The 17,942-nt window shown below is 33.7% G+C and overlaps 2 protein-coding genes across 3 annotated transcripts in view; one reads left to right on the top strand and one right to left on the bottom strand.

Annotated features, from left to right (window-relative positions):
- The window catches only part of LOC128992154 (regulating synaptic membrane exocytosis protein 2-like), a 79,056-nt gene extending 71,257 nt beyond the window's left edge, over positions 1-7,799 (top strand). Inside the window, exons 22-23 of the mRNA XM_054415592.1 lie at positions 1,841-2,487; positions 7,010-7,799. Coding sequence (XP_054271567.1) covers positions 1,841-2,047 — 207 coding nt within the window. The 3' untranslated portion in view covers positions 2,048-2,487; positions 7,010-7,799. The remainder of the gene's footprint in view (positions 1-1,840; positions 2,488-7,009) is intronic.
- A 3,217-nt stretch (positions 7,800-11,016) lies between these two features.
- On the bottom strand, positions 11,017-17,279 carry LOC128992013 (S-formylglutathione hydrolase-like). Of its 2 annotated transcripts, none has more exons than XM_054415349.1 (6): positions 17,102-17,279; positions 16,254-16,324; positions 14,170-14,357; positions 13,628-13,817; positions 12,728-12,947; positions 11,017-11,267 (listed from the first exon to the last, which is right to left on the bottom strand). In XM_054415349.1, the coding sequence occupies exons 2-6, from the start codon at positions 16,322-16,324 to the stop codon at positions 11,085-11,087; spliced, it is 852 nt and encodes a 283-aa protein (XP_054271324.1). In that variant the 5' UTR covers positions 17,102-17,279; the 3' UTR covers positions 11,017-11,084. The 2 variants fall into 2 exon arrangements, with proteins under 2 accessions (XP_054271324.1, XP_054271325.1); XM_054415350.1 differs by lacking the exon at positions 17,102-17,279 and adding an exon at positions 16,828-16,839.
- Positions 17,280-17,942: the final 663 nt, after the last annotated feature.

The following is a 17,942-nucleotide window of genomic DNA, read 5'->3' as shown; positions in this document are numbered from 1 at the left end:
AGGGTGAAACAACAGGTCATATTGTTTAAAGGGATGTTTCAGTTCTATCGTGAATTCTATTGTGAATAAACAGCAATTTGATTTTTTAAATTTTTGTTCGTTGATGGCGAATAACTAAACGGAGAATCAAGAATCAATATTTTTATTCCGTTAGACATGTACATGCATTTGTATACGTCAATAAGGTTGATTACATGCTGCAAAAACAAATCAGGCAAAAAAAAAATCAAATCAATCAATCAATCAATCAATAACTAGTGTAGCTGTTGCTCGAATTCGAGCAATTGCTAAGTATTACAGGCGTTATTTTAAAACAAATAACAGTCATGATTTCTGATGACTGAGGACCCAGTTACCATTACTCTGAATCAATTTAAACAGCAATTTGATCTATGATTTTTTAAATTTTTGTTTGTTGATGCCGAATAACTAAACAGAGTTGATTGTGGACCCAGTTACCATTATTCTGAATCAATTTAAACAGCAATTTGATCTATGATTTTTTAAATTTTTGTTTGTTGATGCCGAATAACTAAACAGAGTTGATTGTGGACCCAGTTACCATTATTCTGAATCAATTTAAACAGCAATTTGATCTATGATTTTTTTAATTTTTGTTTGTTGATGGCAAATAACTAAACGGAGTTGATTGTGGACCCAGTTACCATTATTTCGAATCAGTTGTATTTCTAAAGCATATTTTGACTTATTTCTGTAATGTTATGCTTTTTATAGATCTGTATTTAACTTAATCATTTGGCTCTCAACTTTGTGTATTTATAATTAATATACAGTAGAACCCCGCTAGTCCGACTGCTCACTTAATCTGACCGTGCCTCCACCAATCAATTATAATGTTATTATAGTAATATTGTGACGATATTCCATGGTTGTGTGAACATTATCAACGTATCCCGCAATCACAGCAAAGATTTTTTATCCCCCCTCCCTCCCACATTATCATGGAAACATCATATCAACCATTTTCCTTGATCACGGCAAAACCCTAAATATCTTCATCAGTAATGGAAACATCATCATTGTCTTATGCGATCACGGAAATGTTATTGTCATCTCCCGCGATCACGGTCAAAACTATGAAATCTCCTGCGATAACAGATCAACATTGTCTTTGGCCATTGTGGCAAAATATTTTACATCTCCCAAACTCACGGGTATATCATGATCGTCTCCCGTCATAACAGAAACTTTATGGTTTTTTGTTATCTGCGACTGTGGCAAACTTCTGAAAATCTTTTGTGATAACAGAAACATAATCAGCAATCGTGGAAAACTCCTGAACATACTGCTCCTCGTATAATCTGACCTTTTTACTTTTCTAGCCCATGGTCGCGTTTCCGCAGGTGGATTAGCAGGGTTTTACTGTAATAGTAATAGAGCATGAAGAAAGAGAAAGGTTTTTGGTCACCTTGTGCTGAAACTACCATTCAAATAACTTAAGGCTTATGGACGCTTCGTACTGGATGGTTGTTAAGAGTTCTCGAGACATTATTTTAGCTTGAAATAAAATGAAAATCCTTCTTTATTGAGGCAAACTTAGGACCCCATGGTCCTTCCTTACATTTAATCTCTAGCTCTTAGCTTGTGAAGTGCCTTGACCTGTTAATTGAAAACTAAACACAATTTATTTAGAAAACACAAAAGGTCTCTTAGGCAGATTTCCTCTGTATTGGGGAATTTTCCATACTTAAAGCTACACGATAATTATTAATTATCTATTATAAAGTATGTGTTTTATTTATATCTGCTGTGTGATTTTGTCTAATAAACGCACGTTTTATTCATTCACTTATTCAATTACTACTCTTGTTTGTTACAGGTTACAGTGTGGGGCGACTATGGCCGTATTGAAGGCAAGAAAGTGTTCATGGGAGTCGCCCAAATCATGCTCGACGACCTCAACTTATCAAATATTGTGATCGGCTGGTACAAATTGTTTGGGACCACATCCTTGGTTAGTGGGCCCCCTTCGCTGGGCCTCTCTCGACGCAGCTCCCTTGCTAGTCTTGACTCCATTAAGTTATAGTCCTCCCCACCCTTGTAGATAACTCCTCCGTTTTACGTTCTCTTTTAGTTTTTCCTATGATTTTCTCCGTTTACTTTTCATCTTCCACACTTTCCTGGTCCGTGGCAATAAAGTAGTGACGAGTGAAAAGTTTTGAATTGCTCCTTTAAAATTGTCAGCTTAAGACGAGATTTATAGTTTGCGATCGAGCTTTTGTATTAACGAGATTTAAAATATTAAAATATAAATAATCGCTACATCCCTAGATATGAGTTTTCAGAAAAACTGTATTTGTACAAAAAGGGATATATTCGAACCTGCAGTGCTTCTTGACTACTTTATAGTCAGTCCTGTCCTACATATCATGTGAATGAAAATATTTTTCACTTTTCTACTTTTTTCTTAGCTTTAGTTTGTCTGTTTAGTTGTAGACCATCACCGGGCTTCTTCAGCTGACCTAGGTAACTTGTAGTTGTGTTTGTATCTCTGTGGTGTAGTCTGCTTTACACATGTTCTGTTGTTGTTTATTGCTCTCTAGGTGCTTTGTTGTTACACACTGTTAGTCGAGGGAAACACAGGAGACTTTGGGATCAAAGACTTAAAACGGCCGACACACGACTCAAACTTCGGTCGATAACCTCATCAACTCAACCTCAAATGTTGTTTCAATTAATGCTAACCGTTGCAAATCTGGGAATTTAGAGATTCCAACGCCAAATGTTTAATCAAGGTTACTTTCTTGTTATTACTGGGTTATTATTCATTCAGTTTCAATACCCCAAGTGCCATTCCAACCTGACCTCGTATTTATGAACACAACTACTTCAAGGACTAGAAAAAATAAGTAGTTAAGATAAAATTTAACTTACGCAGCCATCGGGTGCTGCTGTAAAAATTTAGTCACCTCCTTCTTGACTCACAAACCATTCAATCAAATAAACAAGACAAGTGTCAAGTGGAGATCGGGCATCTGAATCCAGTACGGATCCCATTGACGTCCCGAGTTTCCTCCTATTTCAATCCCAAAATCTCCAGTGTCTGTTTACAGTTAGGTAGTTAAGTGTCATCAAGTAAAAAAAATAAAGGATTGTGGTTAGTTTCTCTCGAGGGACAAAAAAAAATTAGTTTAGCAATGGAGCATTAAAAAAATTCCAAAGTAAATTTTGGACATTATTGTTGTAGTTTTTGGAAGTTGGTTATTTCAACTTTGTTCGGTTCATTGATCACAAATCACGCTAAGTAGCTTGGGAAAATCTAACTACATTGAAGTATTTTGCTAAAGTATAGCTCCGAAAATAGGAGCTATGAATCTTAAAAAAGTGAATCTACTGAATAAAAAAGTAGCTTCTAATGCAGACAATAATAAAAATAAATCTGTAGTAAATGGAAAAATCTGCATCAACATGCATCAACAATCTGACTCATCCATAACTCAATGTGTTATCAGCTTAAACATATTTAAACACAAATTTTGTTAGTATGGTAAACATTTACACAAACATTAGTGTTTATTGGAAACAATAATTAAAGAAACTACTCACTTGGAAGTTTAAGATAAGCTTATAATTATTAGCAATATTTTGTTTTATTGTGTATTCTGCATGAGTGTTAGTTATATTTTCACTTTACATTAAACAATTTTTGAATATCAGTTGCGTGTCCTTGTTTTGTGTACACAACATTAAGTATAACACTAACGATGACGATACTTCATTGTAACAATGTAAACTTAAAAATAAAAGTATAATTCTCATGAAAATGGGATTTCAACAAATTATTGTCAGGGATCAACTAATTCCTCAATTTGTATTAAAATTATCCATGATACGAGATATATACTTGTATTTTACAATGAACCTAGATTTGAAAAATTGTATGCTAATTGATAATTTATTCACTAAGTTAAAAGCCAGATACAAACAGACACAATTGTACTGAACAAAATAATATAATATACCACGAGGACAAAATTAACGTAGCAAAAAGCAACCATCAATCTGTTAGGTTAGCGCTGTTAAGAGTCCTTGGAGCCTAGATGTAAAACATCTACTAGCATGTAAAACAGTTAAAAGAACTACAAAGAAGATTTATAATCTCACTGTATAATAGATATTTAAATAACAATCACTCTGGTGTTTGATACAATATTTTGAGATGGTAAATAACTCTTCAGCGGCTTCTTGAAATTAACAAAATTAAAATTGCTCTTATGGTGGGCTAATCCAAGATGGCCGTTAGCTTCTATGGACTCCCTTGGAGATTAATTCAAAACTACAAAGAACATTTCAAATCCCACAGTATACTAGATATTGTAATTATAATCACTTTGTTCTTTGAACAAATATTTTTGGGCGATAAATAACTCTTAAGCAGCTGTTTGAATTAATCCAAGATGGCCGCTAGCCTCCAAGGACTCTTAAACATAAACTACAGTCCAATGTAACGTCCCTGAACACTCTAATCAAGTCATGATGTCAAATGCAAATGGAGAAAAGTGTAATTTAGCATCAAAGCAAAACTGTAATCCTAATAACAGAAATACCAGATTATTTGTTATACCTACTTCAGAAGCAATGTTTAAACAGTTCTGGTAATGTTGATGTGACCTGAGTAATTTTAAAACAAGTAAGCATTTTTTTGTAAAACTCAATCTTATTTCCAACATCTGTACTACGATTGTACACGATTACCGCTAACTTTACTTTTGGTTGTAAAACATATTTGTTGATAAAATATCGGTAAAAGAAATCAATGTGTATAAAAAACTCACAAAATGTGTGGTTTTTAAATTTGTACACTACATCTTGAGGTTGTTGTCTTTTGATGCTTTTCCTGTTCAGTATGCATGCTTGTCATTGTCCTTGCTGGAACCATAAAACTATTTTTGTCGAGGAATCTAAATCGGAGACTCTAAAAGTCGAGTAACTAAGAATTTTAATTCAATCTGGCCTCAATCTCGCCTAATCCCATGAAACATTTTACCTAATAGTTAGATACGGACAGTACTTGAAAGAGAAATAATGGATTAATCTACTTGTGAATGCAATAAAATGTTACATAGGTAACTTTAAAATTTTCTAAATTTCAAATCACTCATAAATTACTATCCACTATGCAATCACTGTAATTTTTATTTTGGCTTAGATGAGCATTGCCATTTTGGTTGGGTAGTTTCATAGTTGTCACTGTAAAATAGATAATTCCTTACTTCTAGCATGGAAAAAAGCATATTTCAAGAAAACAGTAATACGCATGCTGTATATAGAATTCTTAGTTAAATATCTACTTCTAACTAGACATAAGAAATAAATTAATTTTAATATGTAAAAATCATTAATATTCGAGTGTTTGGATTTGGAAGTATAAAAAGGTTTCTAAAGTAACTTTATAATTATTTTGGCAGATTTTGAATGGATCTAAACTATTTCAGGATAAACAATTACAAACCAATATCAATGGTAAAGTATAATTATAATAACTTGTATTATAGAAACCCATTGTGTTGTGATTTGTTTTTATATTGTTTTTGTTTTTCTTAGTTATATTTTGTTTGAATTAAACCAGTTCATAAAACCGGTGGTAAGTAAAATTGAATACCCTAATTATATTTCTAAGACAAACTTCTTTTACTACATGAAAAAAATACATATCTTAAATTATTTTTAAAATAATTAGATATTTAAATTGGAATGGTTATTAAATAAATTTCCCATACTAAAATGTAGCCGGACAGTAGCTGAATGTTCATATTATTTTATGTGTTAATTTGTGTTTTTTTTCTACTTTTATCATTTATTTGTTTGAATTTGCACAAATGGTTTGAAAATGCACAAATCTATGTGGTCACAATCTTCTTCTGAAGTGGGTAAGTTGTTAAAAGCCGTAAAATGTTAACCTACACTAGATTGTCAAGAATAACTTGACAACTGAATCAGATGTTTACCTGAGCTAATATTCATTTGTAGTGATTAGAAATGTGTAATCAAATTGTTAACACATATAAATACATAAATAAGGACACAACTTTCAGTCGTAGATATTAAACTGTTCTAAAGTCAACTTAACCATTTGTTGTAGTGTTTTCAAACTAATAATGATCATTGATGTTCCCTGAACTCACCTTCTCTTCTCCCTTCCTTATCCACTGGTATCGAATATATTCTGTTTATTCAACTAAATATTTTATGCATAATCAAACAAGATTTGTTTTGCGTAAACCAATTATGGTATTGTATTTTTTTATATTTTCGTTCAATTACAAAAAGAACTTCCAACTCCAATCACAAGAAAGGAATATTTTGGTAGGAATTCCGTTTACAATGGATACACATTGCTAATATAACAAGGCTTTCACTATTTTCTACAAAACCATTTATCAATCATAATGCTATTGAATTCAACATGTCAATATTGCCTTGGACTTGGTGCAAAACGTTTTAATTCATTATCCTTATAACAGCACACTCTACACACTTTTTACTGCCCAAGTATTTAAAATTATAATTCAATTAATAGGAAATTTTTCAAAAGTACAAAAGACTCCCTTTTGATTGGTCACCTCGAGCGCAAATTTTTACGGGTTATGTTAAAGATGCAGACCCTTACTGAACCATTGAATGTTCAGATCCAGTTAGTTTATTTTGTTTATTAGTAGTTACTATTAAGTAAGCACTTCAAAAACCAAACAATGCAACATCAACATCCATACATCTGAACAGGCTATGAATTGTTTGTGTCTTAACTCAACTCCGACTTAAAATATGTACCCCAGTCTGGCATGTCCTAACACTAAACAGATCAAAACAACAGGGAGTCTAGTACCTACATGAATTTATCTACAAGATCATATTGACCCTAGTGTTTATCATGAGGCAAAAGTGGTATTTTGTAATATTCTTAGCCTTACAACATCCAATTCACCAACACTTTTCTATTTACCACTTTGTTTTCCAGTGTTAACTTATTTGTATGTCTCTGTTCCAGTGAGTGTTTCGCTTACGTGTGACTCCAAAGAACGTTAGTGTGGTGCTATAAGTGCGTTTGTTGGTTTGTGGCGGTCAATGCTCATTTTTTTACATTTGACAAATATAATTTAAAATTTCTATTACCATTTTACCTTTAGGTAAAATATATAAATATATATATATAAGTAAATATATATATATGAAATTATACTACGAGATTCAGCAGCACACGGTGTCTCGTCACGTTGTACAGATAGGTTCTAAGTTATAAGCGATGTTGTGTACCATTCTGTTCCATGTTCTATGCGATATTGTCGTGGGATGTTGTAGACGAGGCCATTTACTCCCCTAAGGTGGAGCGCTTGTTGAAAGTTGTATGATTTTTGTGCTTTCTTTCTTGTCTTATCGAGCTTGATGATTTTAGCTCACTCTGGCGGAGCAGGTATTTTTTGTAGGCTTCCCTCCGACTCTTGTTATCCGTACGAAGTTAAGTCAAAGTAGAATATAGACTAGCTACTTATGTAAAACATGTGCAAATTTTTAAGGACATTTTTATACGCTATGTTAAGTTGTATTTGGAATTGTACAAATTTATGAAATAATAATTGTACATATTTCTGTTTATCAAGCCGATCTGTTTGTATCGTAATATTTTCTTTATTAGTAGCACAACAATTTATTTGTGAGATTGACATACGACCTGACAGATTAAAGCTATTTATTACAGATAGATTTCAGTGCTGGTAACGTTAATGGTTTGTTTGAAAAGCTTTAAATAAATCTACCACAAAGTACTATGAAAAATAATTTTAAAAAACTGAAATAATTTGTTTTAGTTCAAGAATACTTAAATGCAAAATTATTTTTTATCATAAGTACCTATGTTATAACCATATTGCTAGTTATGAAAGGACTCTTATGGTATTTATAGATAGCGGAAAAATTAACATAAGAATTATAATGGTTTAACCTAAACAAAAGAAAATGTATCAAATATAGTTGATAAGTAATGTCTTGTGACATTTTGGTTTCTGTGAAACCACTTAACACATACAAGTAAGAGCTAAACAAAGTCCTTTAGGAAATATTGAATAAAGCTTCAACATATTTTTAAATAATTGATGTACCTATTTTGTTTGTAAGTGATAAGAGCGAATATATTTCCAATTTGTAATTTAGTGTTTTCTGGTTAGCAGAGTATCAAGTTAATAGAAAAAATAACTTAAAATTTTTAATACAGTAGTTTAACATTAAATCATATAAAAGTGAAAATCCCCTGATTTTGAGAATGTTATTTGTAGGTCAGTTATTTATTTATTTTTATTTCTTACAATTTATATTTTATTGCACTTCCAATCACTTTTGTGTACTAATTTATAATTTCTTTTACTCCATGAAGTATTTCCTTTTACACTTTGTGAATGAATCATTGCTACCCCATATTGCTGAAATGTGCCTTTTTAGATAACCTCTCATTGTTTCCTTTATGTATTTGTGCACATAATTTGAATGTTAGAATTTGTCACTGGATGCTTTTACAACATTAACATGAGGTATTGAAAGTTTGTTTGATTTGCGTTGTTACATCTGCAAAGCTATCTTAGAATATGTAAAAAAACATAACTTTAAACCATGTTTGCTGACCTTTGTAACTCGCAGACATTTTTATAACTGCAATATTTAACTTTACGATTATCTTTACAGTAAGGAAACATGTATAATGATTGTACACTATAGCAAAGCTAAAAAATAATTTCTCGGATCAAAGCTAACAATAAATTGTAAACATGGCTTGACATCGTCAAAAATGATTATCATTTAGTATAACTTTAGGAAAACTCAACTTATCTTTTATACATATACAATTTTCATATTTGAAAGTCTCAAGCAGCTTTGAAATATTTCTTACAAAACAAATGATTAAATCACAAAATATCAATATAATGACTCATAGTTAATTTAATTCAATGAAGTGATCTATATTGATGTAACTTGAAACAAGTGAAGAAGTATTTTTACAAAACCTAGATTACATTTTGTATTTTTTTTACAAAAGTGTTTCTTACTACTAAAATAAACAACGTATCGTTTACAAATCCAGTGATCTTTTAACATTCAGTGCATCGCGGCCGGAGTTTTTATATACATGACAATAACAAAATGTTTAAAAGCACAGTTTCAATCCTAGTCACGTTCTTCATTAGCTTGTGAAATTCAAATTTAGGCTTTTCGTTTGCCTCTAAATTAAGTAGCGATATTTTTAAGGTAGTCGAAAATAGTCTATGAATTTGGCTTGTAAATATCTTTCGGGTTTAGAGATTGTGCTCAAAGGGATATTTTTGTTAGTGATAGCAGGGTGGTGATCTGTATCCATATCATGCAGAGTGTGCGGGCACCGTGTGCTGCTGAGCTCTAATGAGGGCGACAATACAAGGTCTTAGCTCTGCTGTACTCTAGTATGTATAAAGGCATTTATAAGTATTCAACTAAATAATTAAACACATTTCTGAAATATACTCTGAGTCTTCTCTTTCTAACCTATCAGCTTTAGTCTGGGTAGCTGAGTTGCGATCGCACACAAAACAGAAGCTCACTTGTTCGATATCCAGATGCTTGTAAGATGTACAGTAATGGTGCTATTGTTGGTGGCCTATTGGATTTAGGCATTATGCCATCTCAGAGGATGTAGACCACTACAAAATAAAGCGGAAGGTTTGCCTAACTATTGTTACCGAGTTATAAAAGTTTAAAGCTGTGTAGCTAAAGGTAAACCTGAGTGATTTTGCAGAAGCTCGGTGAATAATAATAATTAAAGCTAAACAGTAAGTGTCTTTTGAGTAGGCTAATTGTTTTACTACATACTCCAGTAAATTTTTTGGGTGTTGTGATTTTTTTAACCGACACGAGGTAAAATCCAGTTTTCCTAGCTGCCAAATTTGGCTGCACTCTTCAGGACACCAAACAGCTTATTATATTTGGCAATGAGTGATTTTAAACAAAAACATAACCTCTCTTAGATGATATGAATAGTGATTGAGAATAAGGATTTGTACAGATTTTTTATTGTTAAGTTTGCTTCTTAGAGTAGTATGGCATAAAACATCGTACGTCACTTGTCAAAAATGTGTTTACCGGATTTGTATGGTAATCCCGAACGCAACTTTGTCTTGCATGGGAATGACCACACTCGTCCAGTAAACACCTCAGGACTAGTAACATGGTATTATACTATTTTCTTTCTAGCTGCCGAATTCGACAAGTACTATATCATGAAAAACTAGACATTCACAATACCACAGTGTGTGGCGGCAAGATCCCTTACTCTACATTGCCAACAATTATACTTCAATACAATGAAACCATTCATATTTAACTTCAGGTTTCCAGTCCTCATTTTATCAGGCTGCTTTTCAGAATTCAAAAATAAAAATTATTTTTTTAATAGGTTGGCGGCTGTGCAACGTATTAAGCAAAGCAAAGCAAGAGGTGAACCGGTACAAGGGTGAACTGTACTGAAAAAGTAGTGATAGCTACCGTGATCCGGACCCACATCGCTGCCTTGGGCCCGAAGTCCTTGGCACAACCAACTGATCCACTGACTCAACAACAAAATGTACGCCTAACAACAAAAATGTATTTAACACATTACTAAGTCCTACTCTTTCCACTGCCTCACAGTGAATCAACTTCCATATCTAATTTTATCCAATTAGATACATTTTGTTCTTCTGTGTCCACCACTGCTATGTTTTAGTTTAGTTGGCAACATCTATATAACTCTTTTATTGTGTTTAGTGGATTTATTAATATGTGTTTTTACAACTAAAACGTAGAATTAGATTTTATCCTTTTCAAAATAGAATTAATCAATCATGTAGTATTATTCTGGGTTGAGTTGCCTTTTTCACAGTTAGCTAGTTGGTTTATGTTTGGTCCTGAGGTGGTCAGATAGGAGAGGATCTACAACAACAAATACTCTTCAACACTTTTCTAAGTGGAAAGAGGAATTGAATAACACCGATACAATTTAGTAAAATAAACAAGATATAATCGACAATAATAGACGCAAGGTATAATCTTAAAATATTAATTGGTTAGTTTTTCAAGTGTTTTGCATGGAATTCAAAATGCTCCTCGATGAATGATGCGACATAGAAGTAGCTGTGGTCGTAGCCTTCCCTCATTTTGAGCACAGCAGGTACCAGCGCATTCTTGCAAGCGTTCATGAAGTTTTCCGGCAAGAGTTCACCAGCTTTGATGTATTCATCATCAGCTCCCTTAAACATTTACATCACAATATCTTTAAAACACCATGTATTAAGCTGACTAAGTTATGTTGCAGACCATTTAAAATATAATGTGTACACATTTTTTTTATTTTGATGACAACTACATTATATTCTAATCCCAGAATGAGTAGAATTGGGTCAATTGGAACTTGCTAATAATTCTCTAATAATAATCTCAATACCCTCAATATAATCCAATATAATTGGATTGGAAATCAAAACAATCGGATGGAAAAGGTTTTTTTTTAAATATGTGAGAAAAGATTGTTATTATTAATAACTATAATATTATTTATAGTTATTTTATTGAGTCAAACTAAAGACCAAAGAAGCAAATTAAAATTTAACCATGTTAAACATGACTGGGACGGTGGCGTCGTCCTGTAATCCAGCTACTAGGTCACGGATTGTGGATATTATTTACAGGCATGCACTGTGGATGCAATTCACCCTGGTGTGGATTAAGATCCGCACTAGTGAGTACTATGACTATCCACAGTACTGTCCTGATGATTAGACCAATTTGTTAATACCAAGGCATTAATTTGGTTCGGATTTCACTATAAACTGTAGGTCCCTTAGTTGCCATCGACTGTATGGGCTATTAATTAACAGCTGAAACTAAGGAAGATGTCAGCCTCAGTCACCAACAAGACTACAAGATCGCGCCACTCATCCTACACTCATCTCCATTCATACTTGGCTTAAAATACCTACTTTGTATGGTTGCCATTTCAATGAAATGTATTAAAATACTTTACGTTGATCTTCTAAATGGCAAAATGGGTTTCTTACCCCTGTCTGTTGTCCAAACTTTCAAAGCAAATTCAATTGGTCGAACATTAAACATGACACAATAAATTAAATGAAACTCAAAAGAATATACAGTAGACTCCCTCTTATCTGGACTCCTCAGGACCGAGGCCAGTCTGGATAACGGGGTTTCCGGTTAAACCGACGTCCCCAAAAACTTATTAAAACGGACCGTTTGCTGTGATATTTGACTAAAAATTTAGGAGAGCATTGTATTTAGACACGTAATCACTGGTCTCACATCTTTCCAACGAGAACAGTCGTTTCAGTACCGCCACTTCCTACCGATCTAGTCCAGTTAAACCAATGTGCTAATAAAAATTGTCCGGTTAAAGAGATGTTATTTCTGCCAAGTGTAGTCCGGGTAAAAGGTGTCCTGATAAGAGGGAGTATATTGTATTAGCAAAAGGTTGTGACTGGTTGTGCCTGCAACAAATCCAGCACCATTTTGTTGACAACATTTTGGACTACAAACAAAAGTAAGTCTCCTGTTAAATTTCTTTCAATTTAATAAAAGTAGGGGTAAAGAAAACAGTACATAAATGCCACAGCCTTACATTACTTCTCAAAATTTAAGAAATGCTATTAAAAAAAAACAAAAAAGCAATAGATTAGAGAGGCAATAAACAGGCTACCTGATCAATGAGGATGTCAATGACGGGACCATCGTAAGCTGACACCAGGCAAGTAGCGTCGTATTGTTTCCAGGCGTCAGTGTCAGAGCCGAGGTAACCTGAAAGTGCATTTTTACCCCAAGGACTCACTGAGGGGTTGCATATGGGGGAGAAAGCCGACACCGAAGCGTACTTGTAGGGGTTCTTCAGTGCACAAATCAAAGCTCCATGACCTCCCATGCTAAAGAATTAGTTTTTTCATTAAAATTTGGTCATATCAAAATTGTGAACTTTTAATTACTTAATAATTTGATAGCCTATCCAAGACATTAATAGTGGCTGGTAAAATCAGAGGGAAATTTAATTGCATCCATGTTAAGGAGTGAAAGATAATGTGTTGATCAGTTAATCGTTACCATTTCAGACTGTTTTTCTGCTGTTAGATTTATTTACAACGATCATCGAGGGAAAAAATAGCTTTTGTAGATTTGAGACAAGTTTTAGGTCTTAACAATTTTTCATTGTCACTTTAGTTCATAAAGAATTTAAATATTCATAATGTAAAAACGAACAACAAAACTAACAAATTAAACTATTGTAGTCACACTACTCAAGAGATTTTGTTTTCAAATTTACACTTAAGCTTTTTGTAATAGATAACAGCAGTGCATCCTTTACTGTGTTTTTTAGCTCTGAAGTAGGGACGAGCGAAATTAATGTGATTACTACAGGTCTATTTTCAAACTTAATCATTAGCTTTTAGTAAATTATCTTGGCTAAAGAATCAGTTAGACGTAGGTAGTCAACAAAGCTTTACATAATTCATCCTACTCATATTACATCTTTCCCTTACGACGCACAACAGTGAGTCGGCATCGCTCCATTTATATGTTAACAACGACAACTGATAAAATCTTTTACCTGTGTCCCATGATGCTTTGTCTCTTCGGGTCTACAGGGAATTTATCAGCGATGACCTCTGGCAGTTCTTTGGTGACGTAAGTGTACATGCGGAAGTTTTTGTCCCACGGAGCTTGAGTAGCATCCACATAGAACCCAGCTCCGACTCCAAAGTCCCATTTGTCGGCTTCCCCAGGAATGTTGCACCCTCCTGTAGAATGTCTGAATAGAATATTTGGCTGTTTAAATTTCTAGATCTTATCCTATATGTTTGTGCATTCAGCTTGCCGAACAAGATTTTCTCGACAATTTCTCAAATTAATTAATTAAATCATATCTGTGAATTTCCCTGACCAAGACGACATTTTTACTATGTCATTCATAAACATTAATATTGATTTAGAATGAAAACTATCAACATTTAGCCTTTAGGCTAATAAAAAGATGGGAACTTCACTATCCTCATTGCTGCCCTTACGAATTGTTTTTACTCATTAATAACAAAGGACTGGATTAACAAATAAAGAATTTAACTTCTAGCGTACATAAAATAAACTCTTTACTTGGACTCGTGTCTGGACAGACCACTGCGATTCCATGTTTGGCCGCATACTTCTGCGCTCCGGCTTTCTGAACGAAGTTGAGCTCGTTACAAGTAAGACCAGAGAGCCAATAAATAACAGGGACATCCCCTGACTCAGCTTGCGGAGGAAGATAAATTGCAAATTTCATCTCGCATTTCAACTCCGAGCTAAAAAAGAAGAATGAGTTTTAAATAAATCAAGCTAGAGACAACAAAAATACCTAAAAAATAAATTACGTAAAGAATATTTTTGGTCAATTTGTCTACATAATATTAACTAAGTTTTTATACAGAATGATTAATTAATGAATAATTAAATTAATAGGAAGGTAGGTATAACAGGTTTTGCGCTCTTAAAGAATAGGCTTAGTCTAAGTTATTTTAGAACCTTAAAGCATTGATTTAACTTATTTTTAAAAACCTAATTTTAATTGACTGTTTGTTTACTCAATGTGTAAGACTTTTGAATGAAATGAGGAACTAGACTAACGATCATTTGACTAGACCATACTGTTCAGAATTACAAAATTGTAGATGCATTCTAGTTTTGTACTAAGTTAGCCCCCAGCTATTTTATGTTTTAGCATTTACCATCGATGTATAATAACTCTACTGGATAGCGCGCTAGGTGGTGGAAAAACGGTCCGTGCCCACCAGTCGAATTGGTGGGATACCGAGGCGGACGGGCCGAATGGACCTCTCTGTTTTACACAAACATACATTCACTCAACCTGCTCTGCTACACTTATTTGTTAACATAAAAATTTCAAATTTATATATTATTTTTCATGAAAACCCAGTGCTCAATACTATGTAGTTAGTTTTTACACTAACATATTTTTTATAATTTATTTAGGCAAATTAAGACAGATGATTGTTTTTTAACACTATTAAAAACATGAAATATGTAGTAAGCGAGGAACTTTTTTATTTTTTGGTCAGGAAAAAAATTCCTGCGGCAAAGTTTTAGATCAAAGTATGAATATTATTTTTTATTTGAAGCTTTTTTTGATACGGAGCCTACTTGTATCATTTTTAAGCGATTAAAAATAGGCATAAAATCGCTTTGCGCAGCATTGGCGCTAGGAGCTCGGCCGGCTCAGCATCAGTTTACGGGATATAGAAACTGAGTTTCTAGCATTTCATTATCATTATATTACATCAAATATGTCATTACATTACGAAGAATGGTAACTTAATTTACAGGCTTATTTTTATGCATTTTAATGCTTACCGGTAAGTCTATAGTTAGCAAAATTCTTTGAATCAAAGAATAAATGTTGGATTTCACAGTAGTATTTAATACCTAAGAAAATATTTTGTTATTATTTTACTTCAGTGAGAATAATGAATACATTTGAGATATTGGCATTAAATATCATACATTCATTTTATTTAGCAACATAATATTATTTCCAAACACGTTAATCACAGTATTACAAAGAAACATACTGTATTATAATATAAACAAAATATATATTCTTAAATGATGCACAGTCTCTCAATAATAATTGGGCTTCACCGAAGCAAATGATGACATGCATATGTGATCAAATAATTATTGTGATATACTTTGCTGTAGTTAATGTTCAAATATAAATAAATCTAACTCTTTTATATCACCACTACATTTCTTATGATATTTACTTTTGACACATAGTCTATAAAGTGTGAGCAAGTACGTAGATTAATTATATCTGCTTATAAAACCTCCTTAAGTTCTTTACAATCAATTATCCTCGGAATATTTCCACAAAACTAACATAGCAATACACGGCGAGAGCGGGCGCGACGCTCGCCACTAGGGTGACTCATGCCTTTATCCCCACTCCTCGCGGACAGAGCGAGGCAGCGACGGACCGTTTTTCGAGCCCTACTTCAACCTGAGCGCGCAATCCAGGGAGTTATTATACATCGATGGCATTTACAGCCTTTGTATAGGCAGGCCTACTCAGCACTACTTACATCGTGTTTCCAAAATTCTCTAAAAAACTTAAGTTTCAACAATGACGGTGGAAGGATTTTATAGGAGTTACAATCAATAAAACAAGTTTTAGAGCTTACCTATGATGGGAAAACACATACTGATGGCCCTCGAAGCTTCGATTACATGATACTTTAGTTACTGACGTCATCTGAAAACAAACGCATAACTTAGAAAGAAGCTACTAAAATAATTTAATAAACAAAAAAGTGACAATTGCCTAAAGTATAGGCCTAATATTCTCCAAAATAATCTTTTGCTTTATCAAACATAAGATGTAGCCTAAATCAGGGTGTGGTAATTCTGAGCAATTACTTGGTCAACCCCAAACTTTTTAATATTTTACTACGGTCATAAGGATGTTCTCAGAAATCAAGAAACATATAATTCAAGTCCTGCAAGGTTAGGTAAGGTTATGAATTAAACTAACCTAACCTAACATAACGGTACTGTCACAACTGGCCTTCCGCGCATCTCCCCCCCCCCCCCAGCCACTGTTATCGCGTGGACTTTGAACCTTCTTATTGCTCGGCAACCTGTACGGCCTTGCGGGGCTTGAATTTATATGTTTGTTGTTTTCTGAGAACATCCTTAAAATGACCGTGTTAAAATATGAAAAAGTTTGGGGTCGACCAAGTAATTGCTCAGAATTACCCAGGGTGTAATTTCTCCCGCCTGCCATAAAATTTTGGCAATGCCATAGACTAACTTAACTGCATTGTAATGTTTCAATTAAAATAGTGAACTATTGTAAGTTATTGAAACAAACAATTCTGTTATCATTGAGATATGATTGTTCATGGTTTAAAATATACTAGCCTAACTTACAGTGAAATTGAAAACCAGTTTTACTAGGGGTTTATCCTATCGGTAGGCCAAGGCATATTCCGGTACATTAATTTAGGTATGGTTAAGTTGTACTAGTTACCTTCAAGTGGATTTAAAATTCTATTACCACAGACAATATAACTCATACACAATTGACTACTCTAACTTGTTACTACAATGTCTCTTGGTTTGCTTTTATCTTCCTATCTTATCAATTTCACAAACTTAAATAGGCCTAGCCCTCTCCTCTACTAGCCTATTTCTTGTTTTTCAAAACAAAACTGAAAACGAAAAACTGACACCTACTGAGTGTCCCAGTGTCGTCAGTCACCATGTCCGTTCCCGTTGTCGTCTGCTTCTTCCTTCGTGGGGTCGGTGACCAGACCATAGAATCAGCATTCGGCAACCTCTAGCCATAGATTAAACATTATCCCTTGGCCTCGAACGCCGATACCCCTTTACGTCCCATAAGGTCGACAGCTTTTGGTTCCATAGCATCGTCATTATCACAACGTCGTCAAAATTTGATAGTGCGCTGGGATATAAAAATTATATAGGATGAGAGAAAATTGTTAAAAATGGAATTACTGAAAATAAGGGATAGCTTCAACTGGCTTAAAAGTTACCTCTACAGTAGAACAAAGTATTAACCAATTAATTGGTTAATACTTTGTTCATTGGTTATAATACACCAATTAATTGAATGTAGACACGGGGACAAAATGGTCCATGTTTCAACTCTCGGGCTAGGAGGTGGTGGTGGCCTTTACGGATTTCTTTTTGGAATTCAAGGATTCATTTGATCTGCATTTTCCTCTAATTCAAAAGACGGTACCGGTAAGCCCTATGGGCAGTACATTGTCGAGTGTGAATAGGCTAATAAACTTAAAAATTGGTACTCTACAGAGCTTGCCAATTTCAATCAATATATTTTGTCTGTG

Source organism: Macrosteles quadrilineatus, unplaced genomic scaffold (genome assembly GCF_028750875.1).
Source record: "Macrosteles quadrilineatus isolate MER2022 unplaced genomic scaffold, UCM_ALF_1.0 Scaffold_4__1_contigs__length_99947679, whole genome shotgun sequence".
NCBI classification, from domain to species: domain Eukaryota; kingdom Metazoa; phylum Arthropoda; class Insecta; order Hemiptera; family Cicadellidae; genus Macrosteles; species Macrosteles quadrilineatus.
Note: the sequence above shows the minus strand (reverse complement) of the source record. Positions and strands in the feature narration are given on the sequence as shown.

Coding starts and splice junctions, on each gene's coding strand:
- LOC128992013 (XM_054415349.1), bottom strand. CDS start 16,324: ATGACGTCAGTAACTAAAGTATCATGTAATCGAAGCTTCGAGGGCCAT. Junction 14,358..16,253: donor TATGTGTTTTCCCATCATAG/GTAAGCTCTAAA, acceptor CTTCTTTTTTAG/CTCGGAGTTGAAATGCGAGA. Junction 13,818..14,169: donor CTGTCCAGACACGAGTCCAA/GTAAAGAGTTTA, acceptor GACATTCTACAG/GAGGGTGCAACATTCCTGGG.